General features: G+C 37.5%; 1 protein-coding gene across 8 annotated transcripts in view; it reads left to right on the top strand.

Moving 5' to 3' along the window:
* LOC126355793 (nuclear receptor coactivator 5) overlaps positions 1-19119 on the top strand; it is a 132052-nt gene that overhangs the window by 77742 nt on the left and 35191 nt on the right. For 4 of the 8 annotated variants that reach the window (XM_050006210.1, XM_050006208.1, XM_050006212.1 and 1 more), the window contains 2 exons: positions 4013-4165; positions 11926-12125. In XM_050006210.1, the coding sequence (XP_049862167.1) occupies positions 4013-4165; positions 11926-12125 (353 nt within the window). Of the gene's footprint in view, positions 1-3982; positions 4166-11925; positions 12126-19119 lie in introns of all 8 variants that reach the window. The other 4 variants (XM_050006205.1, XM_050006211.1, XM_050006207.1 and 1 more) reach the window with 1 other exon arrangement.

Raw genomic sequence — 19119 nt, 5'->3', positions numbered from 1 at the left:
TTTAACACAACACTTCAAGAACTAGGTGAGTCCCCAATTGACAAGAGAAAACTAACATCTAGGCATTACACCAAATCAAAAGTGAAGAAAATCTCATAAATGACATGTAAACTTTTTGTTGCTCCTGAAATTTCTTCGTCAGATACTGATACTGATGAATCCGTTCTTGAAAATCTTAAAAGAAACTTTAAAAATTCTGTAAGTAGACCAAAAAAGTTAATGATCCTTACAAGTTTACCTGAAAAGTGGAGTGTCAGGAAAAGAATGAGGGAATTTAATGCTCCTAATTACATTGTTCGGCAGTCCAAAAAAAATTTTGAAAGAGAGAGGATTCATGGAAGGTCCAAACCCAAAACCAGGGAAGTGTTTACCAACAGAAACTGTCAAAACTGTACATTCATTTTATGAAAATGATGAAGTTAGCAGGGCAGTGCCAGGTATTAAAGATTGTGTGACAATTACAGAAACAAGTGGAAATAAAAATATCAAAAAGACTTATTTTGTGTAACCTTTAAGAAGCTTACAAGCATTTTAAAGACATGTTTCCTAACATAAAAATAGGTTTCTCTAAATTTGCTGAGTTGTGACCAAAATATTGTGTATTAGCTAGCCGGAGTGGCACACACACTATCTGCGTGTGCACAACTCGCCAAAACATAAAATTAATGATAGAAAATGCCAAACTAAATACAGTAAAAAAACAGCAGCTTAAACAATTATATGCAGTGCATTGCAAAAATGCTTTGCAAGCCATCATCAGTTGATTGCAACATGGGAAACTGTGAATACTGCCCAGGGGAAACTGTCATACATAAAATTTTAAAAGACTCTTCATGAAAACTTAGTTGAACAAGTTCAGTTCCAACAGTGGATGTCAGTTGACCGATGTAATCTGGAAATTGTTCAGAAAACTTCTGAAGAATTCATAGATTTATTTTGTAGTAAGATGTCGACTTTGATTCGGCATGACTTCATTGCCAAGCAACAACGAACATTCCTTAACTCCATAAGAGAAAACCTTGTGGAGTCTGAATTTGTTGTCATATGCGATTTTTCAGAAAATTATAGTATAGTTCTACAGGATGAAGCTCAGAGTTTCCACTGGGCAAGACAAAAGATTACCATTCATCCTTTTGTTATATATTACAAACAGGAAGACAAAATTGAGCATATGAGCTTTGTCATTGTTTCTGATTGCCTGGAGCACAATACAACTGCGGTTTACACCTTCCAATAAAGGTATACTATTATTCCAACAGTTCTGCTGCTCAGTATAAAAATAAGAAAAACTTCCTGAACCTTTGCCTTCATGAGGAAGACTTCAACATAAAAGCTGAGTGGCACTTTTCAGCCACAGCACATGGGAAAGGGCCTTGTGATGGAGTAGGGGGTTCAATAGAGAGACTGGCAGCTCGTGCAAGTTTGCAAAGGCCATACCAAAATCAGATCCAAACCGCACAAGATCCATTTGAGTGGGCAGTAGATATCATAAATGTTGATTTTTGCATATTCCACCCAAGAAGACTATGCTGCTTCAGAAATATTCTTAAAAAGCCGACTTGAAGAGGCATTGACAATCAAATGAACACAGCAATTTCACGATTTTCATTCCCAACACTACATTAAAATTAATAGTTACATACTTCTCAGGTGATACGCAGAGTGGGGAGAGGGAAGTAACTACATCACCAGACAAACTGATGTTACAAGATGTATCAGGCTATGTCACCACTGCATATGGCAGAAACTGGTGGCTTGGGTACATTTTAGAAAAGAACGAAGAACTTGATGAAGTGAAAATAACTTTTCTTGACCCATGTGGACCAGCTAAGTGACTCTCTTATCGTGCACATGCAGATGTCCTGTGTATGTCAGTTGTGGATGTTCTCACAAAAGTCAATCCATTTACTCCGACAGGGAGAACATACATTCGTAATGAAAGTGATGTAAACCAAACCCAGTCAGCTTTATTAAAATGTAATTTGTGAAGTTCCAAGACAATTTATTGGGAAAATGCTTTCAAGCCAAAGCTGTTTCAAAATTATTGTTAGTGCCTATTGTGTTAAATTTAGCTATGTACAGATACCTGTTACTCAAAAAGCATTATGTATTTAATTTGTTTAATAGTTCCATTTCAAACATCATGGACCAGAACTATTATGTAAATACTTGCACTTATTCATACTTTATTTCAGTTTGTAGTTAAATGCTCAATTTCTTATTTTTGTTATATTGGTTAGTATACTGTTAGTGAAGTTGTATGAAATTAAAATAAGCAATCAACTTAATTATAAAATATACTGATTAGTTTTGGTTTAATAAGGTGATGTTTTGATATTTCTAATACTTTTTTTACTTACCTTTCGGTATATTTTAAAGAAATTCCTGTTTGTTAAAGGTCAAAGGGCCATTAGTGAATAACAAGAGTCTAGAATAATTATTTTTAACAATGAACCCATCATCATCCCACATTTATATTTTGCCACATGATTTACAATAGTATGAAGTAGTTATGGAAATATTTTGAAAATGTTCAATTATGTACCTTTTGTAAAAGAAATTAAAATTAAATAAAAAATATTAATTAGTATTTTGAAAAAGGTTATTAATTAGATGCTATGTTTTGTTGTATATCCCTGGAAAGAGCATGCAAAATGACACCTTTCCCAGTTCTCTAGCTCAATTAGGGCAGCCCCTAGGACAATTAAAAAAAAAAAGTCCGTTCACACATTTTTGGCTTGTTTTTGAAAAGTTTACATAGCCATATTTCAGGAATTGTTTGAGATAAAAAATTGAAATTTGGTATTTTTCTTAGTCTCAGTGCCCACTATAAGTATACCAACTTTCAGCAAAATCTAAGAGGATAATGTAAAATAGGTGTGTTGATTTGACATGGAGTGACTCAGTGAATTTAAATGAGATTGAAACATCCTTGAAATCTGTAAATCTGAAGACTGTTACATATTCAGTACACCTGGCATAACCAAAGCACCAGTCTGGCCACCAGTGTTCCATTCAACCATATTCAACAGATGAAGAAAACAAAGTGACACAGGTTTCAGCAGCAGTGACATCTTGTCTGTGTATGATGTTCTATAATGCATTATTGATCTTGAACTGCCAGGCAGTTGTTGAGAACAAAAAACTTACTTCAGGATCACACATGGACATTATTGATTGTGTACAAAATGAGCATGTTAAAGTGATCGAATGTAAGGTTGAAGGTGAAGAAAGCATTAGCATTGACAATATTCCTATTACACGTGCAATGTGACTAACATAAACAAAGCTGTTATCAGAATTGGGAGACAAAGTGAAACAAACCATATTCAGTTGTTGCACATGAACAATATAAAACCCTAAACACAAAAGGAAATGCACAAAATGACCCAATAAAACAAGCTGACTGCTTAGAGCAGTGGAAAGCTGAACCTACAGTTGTTTACTGAGTATACTGTTGCAGCCAGTTCTGCTACTCTTCATTGCTCACTTCGAAACCGTGAACAGAGCTTGTTTTTGGAGTACTAGCTGTAGCAGCTTACATATTTGTAGCAGCCCCAAATTTTTGACATTTCTAGCTGTGTTTGATGCAAGGAAACAGTGGTAAACTGTGATGAACTACCACGTAACAGACTTTTCACAACACCATTTCATTGATCTTTTTGTTTTTTAATATCTTGCCTCTCAACTGAATGATAACAGATGATTACATAAAAAAGAAATGTTCACAGCAAGACAGATGGTATATTGTTCTGGCAATATGCTTTTTGTTAACTGTACAGGACGTAGTGCCTCATAAATAGTAGCTATGAATATATGTAATTGTATATAATTGTAGTTCATGATATTTTGATACATCTCTTTAGGGTAAATAAACAGGGTCAGTGTTGTATTATGTTCACTTTTTTAATAATTATGTATGCCAGAAATTTTATGTTTTTGAACGTTTTTCATTTTATTATATAATCTTGTCGTGTTTTAGTAGGAAACGACCTGATTTTTGTCCATTCAGGAAGGAGCAACCTCCATTTGGTGGTGCACCTTTCAGACCAGGAATGGCAGAACCAAGGAACATTCCACCTAAAGATGTCCGACCACCAAGTAATATTCCGCCAATGGACCGGACAAATGATTGTGAAATAATTGTCTGTAACAAGAGTCAGAGGTGAGTCTACATTTCTCATGCAGGGTTTTCTGCTTGTTTGGATTTTAGGCTCATCGTGTCTGCTTACCTCATCAGGATGAGCTCTAATAAAGGAATCAGTATTTTTCTGGCATAGTTTGTTCAGTTTTTTTCCAATTTGGGTTCATTTTGTTATTGTTGTGGTTTCAATAAAAACTAAACAAGACAATATTCGGTCAAGGGGAGGGGGGGGGGGGGGGGGGGGTTGGTCAGCATTAATAGAAATTTAGCTTGATTTAGTTTTACATAGTTTGATGAAAGCAACCAGTGTCTTATCAGGAAAGTTTTATTATTATTATTATTATTATTATTATTATTATTATTATTATTAGGAAGTCACTAGATCAGAAAAAGTTTCACACGCCAATACAAAGTTTCACATTGCTCATAGCAGTGCACAGTGCTCAGAATGTATTAAACAGCTGCCAGTGAAAAATTACAGAGAATGACTCCACTTTAATCATACTGTGCTAACATATGCACGGTTAACGTTCCTTATGTTTTGATGCTAAATTCTGGGGGCATAAACCTTGTCTTCATTTTTAGCATATTTATGTGGATTTTAAGGGAATTATTTCCTCGCACTTTCTAGTGTAACACTTGCTCTCGAATTCAGTCAATGGTGCAACCCTTCTGCAGTTATGTGATGCCAAGTGATCCATCAGTGGTGCAATCGTTCTACTGTTATGCCATCATAGTTTTGAATGTTGTAGTGAAAGTACGTTTTAAGTTGATTCCAATTTACGAGGCATTACATTTAATCTTGCGGGTACCACAGAATGATTGTTACCTACATCCGTAACTGTATAAAAGCATATATTTACTGCAATTACTTAAATATGAATTGCACTATATTGCTGAAAGTGACACCCTTACAAGTACAGCATTCATACTGCAGGTAGAAGTATTGTGACTGATAGAAAAGTAATGCTTGAAGTTTCTACTAGTCAGCTGCCTTTTAACATCTCTCTCTCTCTCTCTCTCTCTCTCTCTCTCTCTCTCTCAAAACTTTGGGAACTTAATAGTCACTGTATCTCTCTCTCTCTCTCTCTCTCTCTCTCTCTCTCTCTCTCTCTCTCTCTCTCAAAACTTTGGGAACTTAATAGTCACTGTAGAATGAAACTGATTTGTTTATCAAACCTTTTGGATGTTATAACAAATCGTAGTACTGCTGGCATAATGTACATTGTATAGTTGCTTGGATGTAGTTTGTTGATGCATACTAGCCTTGTGTCAAGAGACTGGTTTTTCAGCCTACTCTACATGCTGCATACAAGCAACTCAAGACCTGAAAAAGAACTTAAACAGGAGCCTTTGTGACAAATGCTCAGACAGTTTTGCTGAAGACCAACTCTATTAATGCCTTTGAATGAGCTTAGAAGTGTGCATGAGGTGTGTAGAATATTCCTCAATTTGGCCGGGAGTTGGCACTTACATTGATAAGTTTTTGTTGTGTTTGTGATATGTGGTAATGTAAGTCAAGTGTCCAGTTGATTTCTGGAATAGTTTTGTTCACTCGCCTTTTTAAAAGTAGTTTTGACGTGTGTATATTTCATTCAGTGGATAAACTTACATTAGGACAGTTTATCAGCAACACAAATTCATTCAAAGCTTTGAGCAAAATATGAGCCTCATCTTGTTTTGGTTCCTAGACCCTTTTTCAACTGAGAAACAAGAGTCTGGTTTCTCTGCAATGGATAGGTTACTGAATGGCATGAACAGGTAATTCAATGGGAAATTAACCTGTTGTTTACATATGACCCCCAAAAATGTTTTCAGAAGTAAGTGCCACCACCAAGATTGTGATGGTATGGGTTAACAGTAAGAAAACCATTGTTCCAAAATTCCACAATGTTCCTAACAAGGACATGTTTATCCCATCAGCCTCTATCAGTGACGAACCAGTTGATAAAAATACTGAAACCAAATTCTTAGGACTTTGGCTGCAGAGTAACATGAGATGGAATAAGCATATTGAATATCTCAATGCAGAACTGAGAAAAACGTGTTACCTTCTTTGTTCATTGAAATCATGCTGTAGTGAGAAAACAGTGTTGAATACATATCGTGCGTGCTTTCATTCTCGTCTTAGATATGGGGTCACCTTCTGGGGGAACTCTAAAGCAGCTAATAGCACTTTTAAACTACAAAAAAAGGGCCATTAGAATCTTGTTAGGGTGCAAACCTAGAGACTGTTGTAAACCACTGTTTAAGAAATCTGGTATTCCTCCATTACCATGTGTATCTATTATGGAAACTCTTTTCTTCTTTAAATTAAATGTAATAGGCAAGGACTGGAGACTGCAAAAAAACTGTGATATATATGATCACTTCACCAGACAAAACAGAAACTTACATATGACTCAAATCAGCACAGCACTGTGCCAAAAAGGTACTTTTCACATGAAAACATAAAAGCTATCACTGAGGTCAATACATTTGGAAAATCTCTAAAGTCATATTTACAGCATCACTGCTTTTACCTCATTGAAGAATATTTAAATTTATGAAATGTGTTGTATAAATACTTACGTGTGAAGTGTATTATTGTAACCTTAAATATGTATGCCTTGAAATGACTTTCAGCCTGTATATTTATAACTTGACTTGTCCAATGTCTTATGCATAAGCCGCTGTGTAGACAACAGGACCAATAAAAAATACAATACAATACTGTTCAGTGCCCAAAGTGCAGAATGTCATGATGGTCATATCTTGACTGATTCATAAGGGATTATAATGCAGCTGTACCAAAAAGAAAAGTTAACTATTCCTGTGAATGGCACCCGACGTATGGTTGACGACATATGGAAGTTTTGGTCTGGCCGTGAGTTGTACACGGATAGCCAAATGGTAAGGTCACTGCTCGTGATAAGTGGGAAATCTGGGTTCAAGTCTCGATCCAGCACAGATTTTCACTGTCGTCATTCCATTCTACAGCTGATGGTAGTCATTACTCGCAATTGCAAAATCGTCTAATATAGTGACCATTTTTACACCTATTGGAGTAGTTTTCCTGCAGTACAGGGTCAAAATTTGAACACTACACACTTCCTCCAACCCAGGCAAATTGAACAAATCAGTTCTTTTGCATTATATGTGATGTAAGGTGGACTTAGGTGACTCTCAAAAGCACCATTCGTTCGTGAGCAGTTCATTATAATACCCTAAAAAACAGTCATGTGGGTATTAAAAGTACCAGCTGTGAGGCTGGCCACTTCTGTAATTTCTGTTCATGGCAGATTGTCAAAAAATTTTCCGTATGTTCTTAAATTGATGTTCTTGGATAACTTCATTCAGTATTATCTGTTACTGAGATCCAAAGCTTTGAAGTTACATATCTGATCTGAGGCATAAATGTAGTTTTAACTAATATAGTGAATGCATGGCAAGGATACTAGGGTCATCACAAGGTCCTGAGGTTGGCCAACTAAGTTTTTAATCAGCATTTATTTACCAGTAGAACTCGGCGATGCACTTTCTCTGTGTAATGGGCAGAGCATTTTGCCACTGGTTGAAAATTGTTTGAGCTGTCGCATTGTTGTTCCAGGCAGCGGACTTGCAAAGGTGTACGCAGTAAACTTCCACATTGTCCTGCTTCGAAGCAATTTGGCAGATAGCATCATAGTGGGGTGTTCTATGTGTATCTGCTTTAAAAGGCACTGGGGGCAAACAACAACATTTGGAGGGGAAATTACAGGTGTGCCTCAATATTAGTAATTCCATAACCCAGGCTGCGTAAGGTTGAGTTTCTTTCCATGTGTTGGAGGAGTTCTAGTCCAGCAGCTGCCATATACATGTTCTGATGCAAAATGATCAGTTGGCAGTGTACATATTCTGCCTGATGAGAGGATGACAGACACTGTCTAATGAAATGGTTGAAGGCTCTATTAATGAATCAAATATCTGCACTACATGATACAAAGAAACGTATGTTGACTTGCCTCCATGAAGTGTCATCCACCTTTGGGAGATGCTCATTGTCTTTTTGCTTTGTCAAACAGCAGAAACACCGGGGTGGCAGGACTTGATGCCATTGATGAGTTTTATGCAATGGTTCTTGAAAGTGCTGTGGTGTTAGTGTCTGCTGCTGAAGTTGTTACATTAACTGTTGAGTGGTTTCCATGCTTCCCAACACTTCATAGTTCAAAAATACCATCATGGTTGTGCTGTCTCACAATCATGTCATCACCATATTTGCAGACAGCAATTGACATTTATTTCTACATAAAACTTGAAACTGTTACATGAAATAAATGTGGCATCATAAACATGGAAACAGATAACTTCATCATTTGCTGAGCCAGGCAGGTCACAAGATGAAAACCTGTCCTATTCCCGGTCCAAGCAATAGTGCAGCAGCAGCAGATAACACATAACAGGCAAAGTCCAAATGGGAAACCAAACACAATGCAAAGAATCACCCAGTTCACCATGTAAGTCACATAGAGATCACTGTAGGATGGTAGCAAAGGCCAACAATGAACCAGCGTATATAATCAGCTGTATTTGCGCAATAGAATTCTTTGATCTATTTCATTTGTACTTCTCCTCTGCATGTGGTTTAATACAATATCTCTTCTGTCCCATGATATCATGCTGTTGCAGTATTTATAGAGTACTATAGCTTCATCAGGCCATAAAGACCTTGTGCTTTGAACTCCCTCGTTGGCAGCAGTTGTGTGCTTCAGCATGTTTACAATTACAAAAACTGTATCTGGGAATTAGATCAAAATAAACAGTGACAAAGCACAAGAATACACTATTTGGACAAGTATGTGAAACATAACAACCGCCCTACATAGCAAAAGATCTTGCAGTGGGATGAATTTTGACTTTATAAATACAATTGTAAATAATTCGCTTTCAGCAAAGAAACTGTTCAAACTACTTTTGATACCAGTGTCAACGCAATCCAGTCGCTGTAAATGACATTTCAGTTGGTTAACATATATGTTATAAGCTGAGTTTACATTAGCTTTCATACTCCAGGTAATCTCAAAGAGGTATACTCTGTCCTTTAGGTCTTGCATGAGACACTTTAAGTGACTTATAGGACATCAGTTGTGCTCTTGGTCAGGGATTTGCTGTAAAAGGCCAGACAAGAGAAATGTTTCATGCTTTGCATGCGTACATTGTCGACAATTCTTCTTGGCGAATTAAAACCATGTGTCAGACCAGACTCAGAATTTCAAAACAGCACACACACTGCTGCAGAGGGAATATGCATTCTGGTAACAATCCCACAGGCTGTCACTAAGCCATGTCTCTGTAGTATCTTTTCTTCCAGGGGTGCTAGTTTTGCAGGAGAACTAGTAAAGTTTCGAAGGTACAAAATGAGGTACTGGTGGAAGTAAAGCTGTGGGGATGGGTCATGGGTTTATGTTTGGGTAGCTCAGTCAGTAGAGCACTTGCCCACAGAAAGCAGAGGTGCCAGGTTTGAATCCTGGTCTGGCATACAGTTTTAATCATTCCACTGCAGAGTGAAAATTCATTCTGGAGAAAATGATTCTTTGGCTTCAGTGCTGGAACATTGAAGTTATGTTGTAACATTGAAAAGGTAGAACTTACAGAACAGAATTGACCACAGTTCCCCAGACGCGAAATCAACGAGCTAGAAAAAACATACAGATATACATTTACTAGGATGTCACCTTATCACTGCCATTTCAACCCAAATGGTGGAACCTTGAAGTTACTCCTATCATTACCATTTACCCACGTATTATGTCATTTTTCGAGTCCAAGTCCCAACTGCATTAAATGGATGTTAAAACGACTCATTTATGAATTTTCCCTTCCTCCTTAGTGCTTTCAGAGTTGATGAATTATCATCATTCATTTACTGTAGTGATATTGCAATACGAATTTGAAGTGTTAACTGTACAACCTTGATGATGGTACATTCACGTGTTAATTTTTTATTCATAATTGCGCTTATTATTTTAATTGTTGACTAGTTTCACCTCACAAGGCGAGCTGAATTTTTATTTATTTTGTATGTACAAACCAAATTGGAATCCAATCACTATTTTAAAGCTTAAAAAATATATATTGGTATATTCACAACAACATATTACATTTTCTATCCGAAACAAGTTTTTGTAGGTTAATTAAATTCAAAATTACTGCTTCAAAAACACTTGCATTCAGGAAAATTTACAAGCAAATATCAGTTTCAGTAAGTCTATGACATTATCAGCATGAAATATATTTACTCAATAATAAAATCATCTATTCCATCAAGTATATATTTACCTTGCCTTCATTTTAATTTGACTCTTGATGTTCTGTATCACTGTTAGGTGTTCTGGAGGTAGAATCAGAATCACATGATAGGGACTCCTTGCTTTCAGCACTGTAAGTATCATTTTCATTGCAGTCCCTTATAACAGTATCTTTTTTTGGAGTTAACATGAAGTGCTTTGCTTGCCGTGACTTTCCTTTTGTTAGATTAAAGTGAACCTATTTCAGTGGCATTTTGTCCAAGAAACATCTTGTTATTCAGTATCATATGTATCTATGTCTTCTGGAATCTGTCATTAGGGCAATAAGGAAAAATTCCTGCTTTTCCAAATCCACGGTCTGTCATGTGTGGAATGAAAATTATTTGCATCCTTACTTCCTTCAGGAAGCTCAAGTCCTTAACCCAGAAAAGTTTCCTTGCCGCATTGACTTCTGCTTGTGGTTTTTGTGGGCTTGTGGTTTTTGTGGAAGTGTGCCATTCCACCTGAATTCACATACTTTGTACTTTTACAGGTGAGGCATCCATCCTTCACAAAGGAAGGTATCTTCAACAACCACAATCAACATTTGTGCACAAGGAAAAATCCGCTAGCTGCCTTTGTTTGTGGTCACCAAGAGCACTCCATCATCATTTGGGCTGGTTTGATAGGCAGTAACATGATTGGTCCACAGATGCTCCCCCAACGACTGAATGCAGATTTTTTTTGTCTGGGAAACACTGCCTGAGTTGTTGGAACATGCTCCATTCACCTGTGGCAGCATATATGGTATTGGCATGATGATGCATTTGCCGACTTCTCTCATGGGGTGCAAAATCATTTGGATGGTATTGGATAGGGTGCAGTGGACCGTTGGCATGGCTTGCATGTTCGGTCGATGCTTGGTGCCCCTTGATTTTTTGTTTTGTTTTGGTACACCTCAAATCTGTTGTTTATGAAATACCTGTCAAGACAGATAAAGAGTTAAAAGTGTGAATTATGCCAGCTTCTGATGTAATCCCCACTTTGCCAGGTGTGTTTGATAGGGTGTGATAATCACTTGGATGTTGTTTTCTGGAATGCATTCAAGCAGAATGATGTAATTTCGAGCAGTTTTTATTACTGTTTTCAAATAAAGGTCACAAAACATGAGCCCCATCTTCTTTTGCCTCAGTGTTTCTGAGAAAATCAAAATGTTGACCTGCTACCATGTCAACTCGGATGACGCATTATATGCTATCTTCCTGGCGGTGCGTAACACTGTTAAATGATGCCTGGTGCTGAATGTGAAGAGTTGTGGGTATGGGTTGTTATGCGAAAGTTGCTTGTTATGACCCACTCTACCAGCCCTCTCATTTTTTACATTCATTTTAGAAATATCCAGTAGTTTCACAAACATGGGTAAAGAAAATGCTGCCTGTCAATCCAGTAGTGAAACAGTATAGTCAGCCAAGTTTGTTTCTATTTTGGTTTTTGCCTGCTGTGTAAGTACATTTGCAATGCTTTGTCTGGTTTCAGGGAATATGCCGAATATATTGAACACTGGTTGAAAGGAGTTGGTCTTACTGTTGATTTATTATTCCCAAATGAGGAAGTGCCCCTAAGTAGGGTACTAGCAAATATAGCAAGCCGTGGAACATTGTATGCAATAGTGGTTATGCCACAGAATGAAGAGCATCGCAGTCTCACGTTAAACATTCTTCATGGTTTGCCACAAGGTATTTCTTTGTTTCATGTTTGAATGTAGATTGAATTCGTATTTAAATTTCCTTGGTGTTGTGACTTTTAAGTTCATCAGAATATTTCAAATATTTATAGAGTATGTCTATAGACTGAAGCAGTGAGTGAAATTTTTTACCAAGGCTGGAAATGGAACTGGGGTCTTGTGCTTATTAGGCAGGTGTATTAGCCATGAAGGTTCAATGCTGAGGTGTTATTCCACAACATGGAGAGCCTCAGCAATTCTGCTTGTGTGTAAGGGGGAATTTAAAGTAGACTGTGGCGGCAGTGAGAATTTGGATCAAGGAGGGAGGTGTGCCAGGGTAATCCGTGCAGTTGTGTGGACCACTGTGCCAAGGTGGCTTAGTGGCTAATGCACCTGCCTGGTAAGCAGGAGATCCAGGTTCGGTTCCCGGACGTAGTACAAATTTTCGCTCACCGCTTCAGTCTGTATTCATAAAATTATATCTGTAGGAGTCCAGTTAAGTCTCTGAAAGTGTGTAATTTCATTCTGTAACTATAGAGTAACTGTAGTGTAGGGACTGTTTTAATTTTTACAATTACTATTTACTGGTGTGTAATGATATTTATCAAATTCATCATTTAAAAAATACATTCTGTAACACAGATATTCAGTTAATAGTCATTGTTATTTTAATTTGAAATTTAATTACATTTCCTGTCGTTCTTATCTTAGCATATATATGGCAGTAACAATCTTAAAAGTAACTGCAGTGTTCAATTAGCTTTCATTCTCAGAGTCGTAACAACAGTAAATTTTGGTGATCAACAATATATGCAAATCGTAGCCAAGGCTTTATTGTGGTAACTGGGTCTGAGAGTTCACAAATGATTTGCATAGACCATTCAATGCTAACATTTGAGTTAATAGTCATTAATGAAGCAAACCCTATAAACAAGTTCATGGCAGTATGAAAATTCACTGACAATGAAGTGAATGTTTGTATGAAGTAAGTACAAGATGAAGAATGGGTTAAAATGGATACTAGTTCTACATGATATGTTGAGTTGCAGACAGGCACAACAAAAAGGCTGCTAAACAAGTAAGCAAGCTTTCGGCCAAAAAGCCGCCTTCTTCTCTCTCTCTCTCTCTCTCTCTCTCTCTCTCTCTCTCTCTCTCTCTCTCTCTCTCACCCACACACACCCACCCACACACACACACACCCACCCACACACACACACCCACCCACACACACACACCCACCCACACACACACACACACACACACACACACACACACACACATTCTCTCTCTCTCTCTCACTCACACACACACACACACACACACACACACACACACACACACACACACGATGATGTCACTATTCCATCCTGGATTTTCCATTGTTTTAGTTCTTCACAAAAAATTTTCTGGGACTTCAGAAGGTAAGATTTCGTGCCCTGAAGCAGTTATTTGCGCTGTATGTGCAGGAGAAACTCAATGCAGGCTTCCCTACTAACCAAGAAGTTATCGAAATAAAGGTGGCATTTCTTTTAAAATAAATATGGTCTTATGTGTGTGAGGGTGATGAAAATGGCTAAACTTGAAATAAAAGATAATGGCAATAATTATGATGTGATTGCACAGTCTGGTAGCATTAGATGATAGGGGTGGGGGGGGGGGGGGGGCGTCATGTTTTGAAAGTAAATATCCTTGTAACTTATTAGTTTTTATTTGCTTTTTTAATGCTGCAGTTTAAGCAACCAATAATTTTCAGAAATGTAAAACTGATAATGTTGGCTTTTTTGTTAGATTTGAAGAAATTTTTTGTCAATAACACAACTTGTAATTTTCATAAGAAAAAATATAAAAGTATCTTCAAAACCCTGAGTTCATTTATATTAAGGGGCCCCTTACCATAGGGTAAATATGATTGATTTTGTTACATGAAAAGACTGTACAGAAATTGATCTAAAACATACAATATCGGGGATGTCTACAAAAGGGCATTCTTTTAGTCATGAAATATTATCACTTCAGTCATATGCCATCTGAATGATGTTTTATGCAGAGTCGAAAATCCTAACCAGAATAAACATATCACCAAAAAATATATTTACATTATGCACAAGTATTATGACACAGAGCGTCGTTATATTGAAAGAAAAGTACAGATTTCTAAATTCTTACCCAAGGCAGAGATATTGCCACATTCACTGTGTAGTAACTCACACTATGTGATCAAAAGTATCCGGACACCTGGCTGAAAATGACTCTAAAGTTCGTGGCGCCCTCCATCGGTAATGCTGGAATTCAGTATGGTATTGGCCCACCATTAGCTTTGATGACACCTTCCACTCTCACAGGCATACATTGAATTAGGTGCTGGAAGGTTTTTTGGGTAATGGCAGCCCATTCTTCGCGAAGTGCTGCACTGTGGAGAGGTATCGATGTTGGTCGGTGAGGCCTGGCACAAAGTTGGCATTCCAAAACATCCCAAAGGTGTTCTATAGGATTCCGGTCAGGACGCTGTGCAGGCCAGCCCATTACAGCGATGTTATTGTCGTGTAACCACTGCGCCACAGGTCATGCATTATGAACAGGTGCTCAGTTGTGTTGAAAGATGCAATCGCCATCCCCGAATTGCTCTTCAACAGTGGGAAGCAAGAAGGTGCTTAAAACATCAATGTAGGTCTGTGGTGTGATAGTGCCATGCAAAACAACAAGGGGTGCAAATCCCCTCCATGAAAAACACAACCACGACATGACACCACCACCACTTCTGAATTTTACTGTTGGCACTACACACTCTGGCAGATGACGTTCACCAGGCATTCGCCATACCCACACTCTGTCGTCGGATCACCACATTGTGTACTGTGATTCGTCACTCTACATAATGTTTTTCCACTGTTCAGTTGTCCAGTGTTTACACTCCTTACACCAAGTGGGGCGTTGTTTGGCATTTACCAACATGATGTGTGGCTTATGAGCAGCCTCTTGATCATGAAATCCAAGTTTATTCACCTCCTGTCTAACTGTCATACTACTTGCAGTAGATCCCGATGTAGTTTGTAATTCCTGTGTTATGGCCTGGGGATAGATGTTGGCTTATTACATATTACACCCCTCTTCAGTATAATAAAATGTAAAATATTTAAAACTAACAGTAATAACATTTGTTTCACATATGTTTCTGTCTCGCATACAGACGTACGACACAAGTGACTCTCAATCACCTGACCACATTTGAAGTTAGTGAGTTCCATGGAGCAGCGAATTCTGCTCTCATGATGTCTAATGACTGCTGAGGTTGCTGATACGGAGTGCCTGGCAGTAGGTGGCAGCTCACTGCACCTAATATGAATAAGTATGTTTTTGGGGGTGTCCGGATGCTTTTAATCACATAGTGTGCTACCAGATAATTTCTGTATGGCAGAGTGAGGTCACAATTAACACACTACTTTACTGTAGTGACATAGCATTAGAAAACAATACATAATTGTCTCTCAATTATATGAGGTGGTTACATCCACTGTGCAGGCATTACATTACATAGGCTTCACATGAAAAGTGTGAACAACACAGTTTATAGAATGAGTTACACATGATATGTAGCACCAATGAACAACATGGAAAATGCCTATACCACTGCAGGCAGGTCAGTAAATGTTATGCATCAAGGCTTACAAGAAGGCAACTTGTGCCTGATGGTACTACTGGTAGAATATTCATTGAAGCAGAAAAGCTACTGAACAATTTATAAATTGTAGCAAAAGAAACAAAAATTATTGCAATACCAAGAGACAATATGAAATCTTCGTACAATTAAAAATCTATCTTATAGTTGCCACACAGTGGTATATAAAATATTTGAAACTAACAGTAATATGTAATTCTATGCAACAGCATATAAGTAAGCAAAAAAAATTCCAGTACAGAATCATATGAAAATGTAAAGTTAATGTGAACCCCAAGTAACTTGTTCAATAGTAAAAAGATACCACATGAGTTCAGAAGTGTGTTGTGGTTTTTCTATTGGCATTCTTAGCGACAGTGTCCTGTGAGGAACATTTTGTAAATAACTCGTAAACTGGCTGGCAAGTAATAACGAAAAGACATGTGAATTAGAACCTAGCGAACAACTGCAGTAAGGACCAGTCTTACAAGTAGAATGTCCTTATATCTACATATGACAGAAAATACTATACATTAATACATATGTTTATAGGATGTAGCCCAGTGTTTATGTAAATGGTAGTTGAAAAAATAGTATAAGTGTAATGAGGTAGAGACTAAAAGCAGAATATAGAAATCATAAATGTCATATTAGCCAACAATTCACAACCAGTTGAACTGCTACATTGTTACTATTAAGTTTATTATTATCAAAGACATTAAGCTACTTTTCATAAGGAATGCATGTATGACAATGAATAATAACATAATACTTCTGGTATTTAATTTGTCATTTTAATTGGAGGGTACATAGCATTGCTTTCTGGTATGATTACCTTTATACATTCTAGACTTTTTACGTACACATAGATCTTGGGCTACATGCGACATAAAAATTTGGGTAAATTACGTCTACCAGCAGTTTGCGTTTGATAAGACATTGATAATTCCTGATGTGCTGTTGTTAATCTGAACCTTCTTACACTTACACAGTGGTTATGTCTACCATTTACGTAGACATTATTTGGACTACTGTATAGTGCTTTCTGTCATATGAATATAATAGGATCTTACTTCCTACTTATGACTGTTTTCTTAGTGTTTACAGGTAGTTGTACACAAAGTTCTGAGTCATGTCTCTCCCCTATATTAGTTGCCAATCAGTTTTTTATCTTACAATCAAATTGCATACAAGTGACAAGAAGCTTGCCATTATGTATAAGTGCATGGTTTCAACGATGTGTGGTTCTTCACATATTCTTTATACATATATATACACACACCATGTATAATAAAAACTTTCATTATTTTCATTCCAGTATCAATTGTAAGTGTATGTTGTTGACACATAATAGTCACTTGAATGCTTTGTTGGTGTGTTGTTTGCTTAAGTGATATACTATTTATAAAATGTGAAAAAATTGCGTAAGGTATACAAGAGCAATTATCTAAAAAATGTTAATTTTTGGACACTGTCACTAACAATACTGATAAAAACACCCACGTGCACAGCACACTTCCGAACTGCTTGTGGTGTTGTCTTACTATGAGACAAGTTACTTGAGGCTAATGTTAATTTTACACTTTCATATGATTGTGTGTTTTACTTGAATATTTTTGCTTTCTTATACTCTGTTATTTTGTGTCACAGATGAAACAAATGTTATTACTGCTAGTTTCAAACATATTTATATACCACTATGTGGAAATTAGGGAATTGATTTTTAGTTGTATGAAGGTTTGATATTGTCCCTTGTTATTGAAATAATTTTTATTTCCTGTTGTTATAATTTGTAATTTGTTCAATAGATTTTCTGCTTCAGTGAATACTTTACCAGTAATGCCTTCTGGCAGAACATTGTTCTCTTGTAAGTCCTGAACACCGTTTAGTGCCCTGCCTGCTATAATATGGGCATTTTCCTTCTTGTTCACTGATGCTATATGTTAAAAGGTAATTCATTCTATAAGCTATTGTTGTTCATGATTCATATGTGGAGTCTATGTAATACAGGGTGTATACACTCTGGGACAAATACATTCTGGGAGAAACCCGTTTTTTAAAATCCGGGAGAAACCTCGGACTTTTTTTTTAGAATTCTGGAAAATTTTCATTGTTTCAGTCTTCAGTTTAATTTTTGTAATTTTGACTGGCAAGAACTGATAGTCAACCAAAAACTTTTACTGTATCTCAGTATCGCTGAATAATACTGCAGCAATAAAACAAAACTACAGAATAAAACCAAAATAAGGTTTGTTGCAAAGGAAATGCGCCATTTACTGCGCAACAACACAGGGCGCAAAGTGCTTGCCAAAAGCAAGATGTGTCAAAGGGTGTAGGAGGAAGGCTATGGAATACTTCATAATAGCAAACTGCTTCCAATGAGCGTGACATCAGAACTGTTTACATTAAGTCCGTTTTGAGTAGTTGCTAGCAGGTTCATGCACGTGTGCAGTTGGGTTATGTATAAGCAGTGCTTTCTCTTGCTTCTGGCTACTTGAATGTGTGGCTGCAACAATAGCAAAAAGCAGTCTAGGAGAGCCTGAGCTCTTCCATTGGGATGATTGTTACTTTGTCTCTGGGTCATAACTGTAAATACAGCTCTCGTCACCAGTGATAGGCTGTGGCAAGAAGATTGGATCATCAATGCGGTCTGACAAAGATCCGTGCTCACTTCAACATGCTGTGCCTTCTGATTGTCACTCAAGATAGTTGGTGCAAATTTTGCAGTGACACGATGCATGCTCAGTTCATCAGTCAACATTCGTTGACATGTCCCATAACCAAAACCCACTTCATCTGCAAGGTCTTGAATGGTTCAGCATCAATCTGCATGAACCAGTTGTTGAAGTTTGGCAACAATGTCTGGCGTTGTGTGGCTGACGGGCCTTCCAGTGTGAGCATCATCTTCAATGTCTGTACGGCCGGCCCTGAACTGAGCGTGCCACTCAAACAGACGCACACGGCTCATGCTGTGTCCCCTAAACACTTGTTGAATCATCGCAAGGGTCTCCGTAACGCTTTTCTCTAGATCTGTACAGAATTTGATACACATTCGCTGTTCTGTTGGCGAATCCATCATAAAATCGCCACACACCACACACAGTGCTAAGTTCTAGGGGACTGATGACCATAGATGTTAAGTCCCATAGTGCTCAGAGCCATTTGAACCATTTAACCGAGCGAGGTGGCGCAGTGGTTAGCATACTGGGCTCGCATTCGGGAGGACGACGGTTCAATCCCATCTCCGGCCATCCTGATTTAGGTTTTCCGTGATTTCCCTAAATCGCTTCAAGCAAATGCCGGGATGGTTCCTTTGAAAGGGCACGGCCGATTTCCTTCCCAATCCTTCCCT

The sequence above is a fragment of the Schistocerca gregaria genome, chromosome 3 (genome assembly GCF_023897955.1).
Source record: "Schistocerca gregaria isolate iqSchGreg1 chromosome 3, iqSchGreg1.2, whole genome shotgun sequence".
NCBI lineage: Eukaryota > Metazoa > Arthropoda > Insecta > Orthoptera > Acrididae > Schistocerca > Schistocerca gregaria.
The sequence above is the reverse complement of the archived record's forward strand: the minus strand, read 5'-3'. Positions and strand labels throughout refer to the sequence as shown.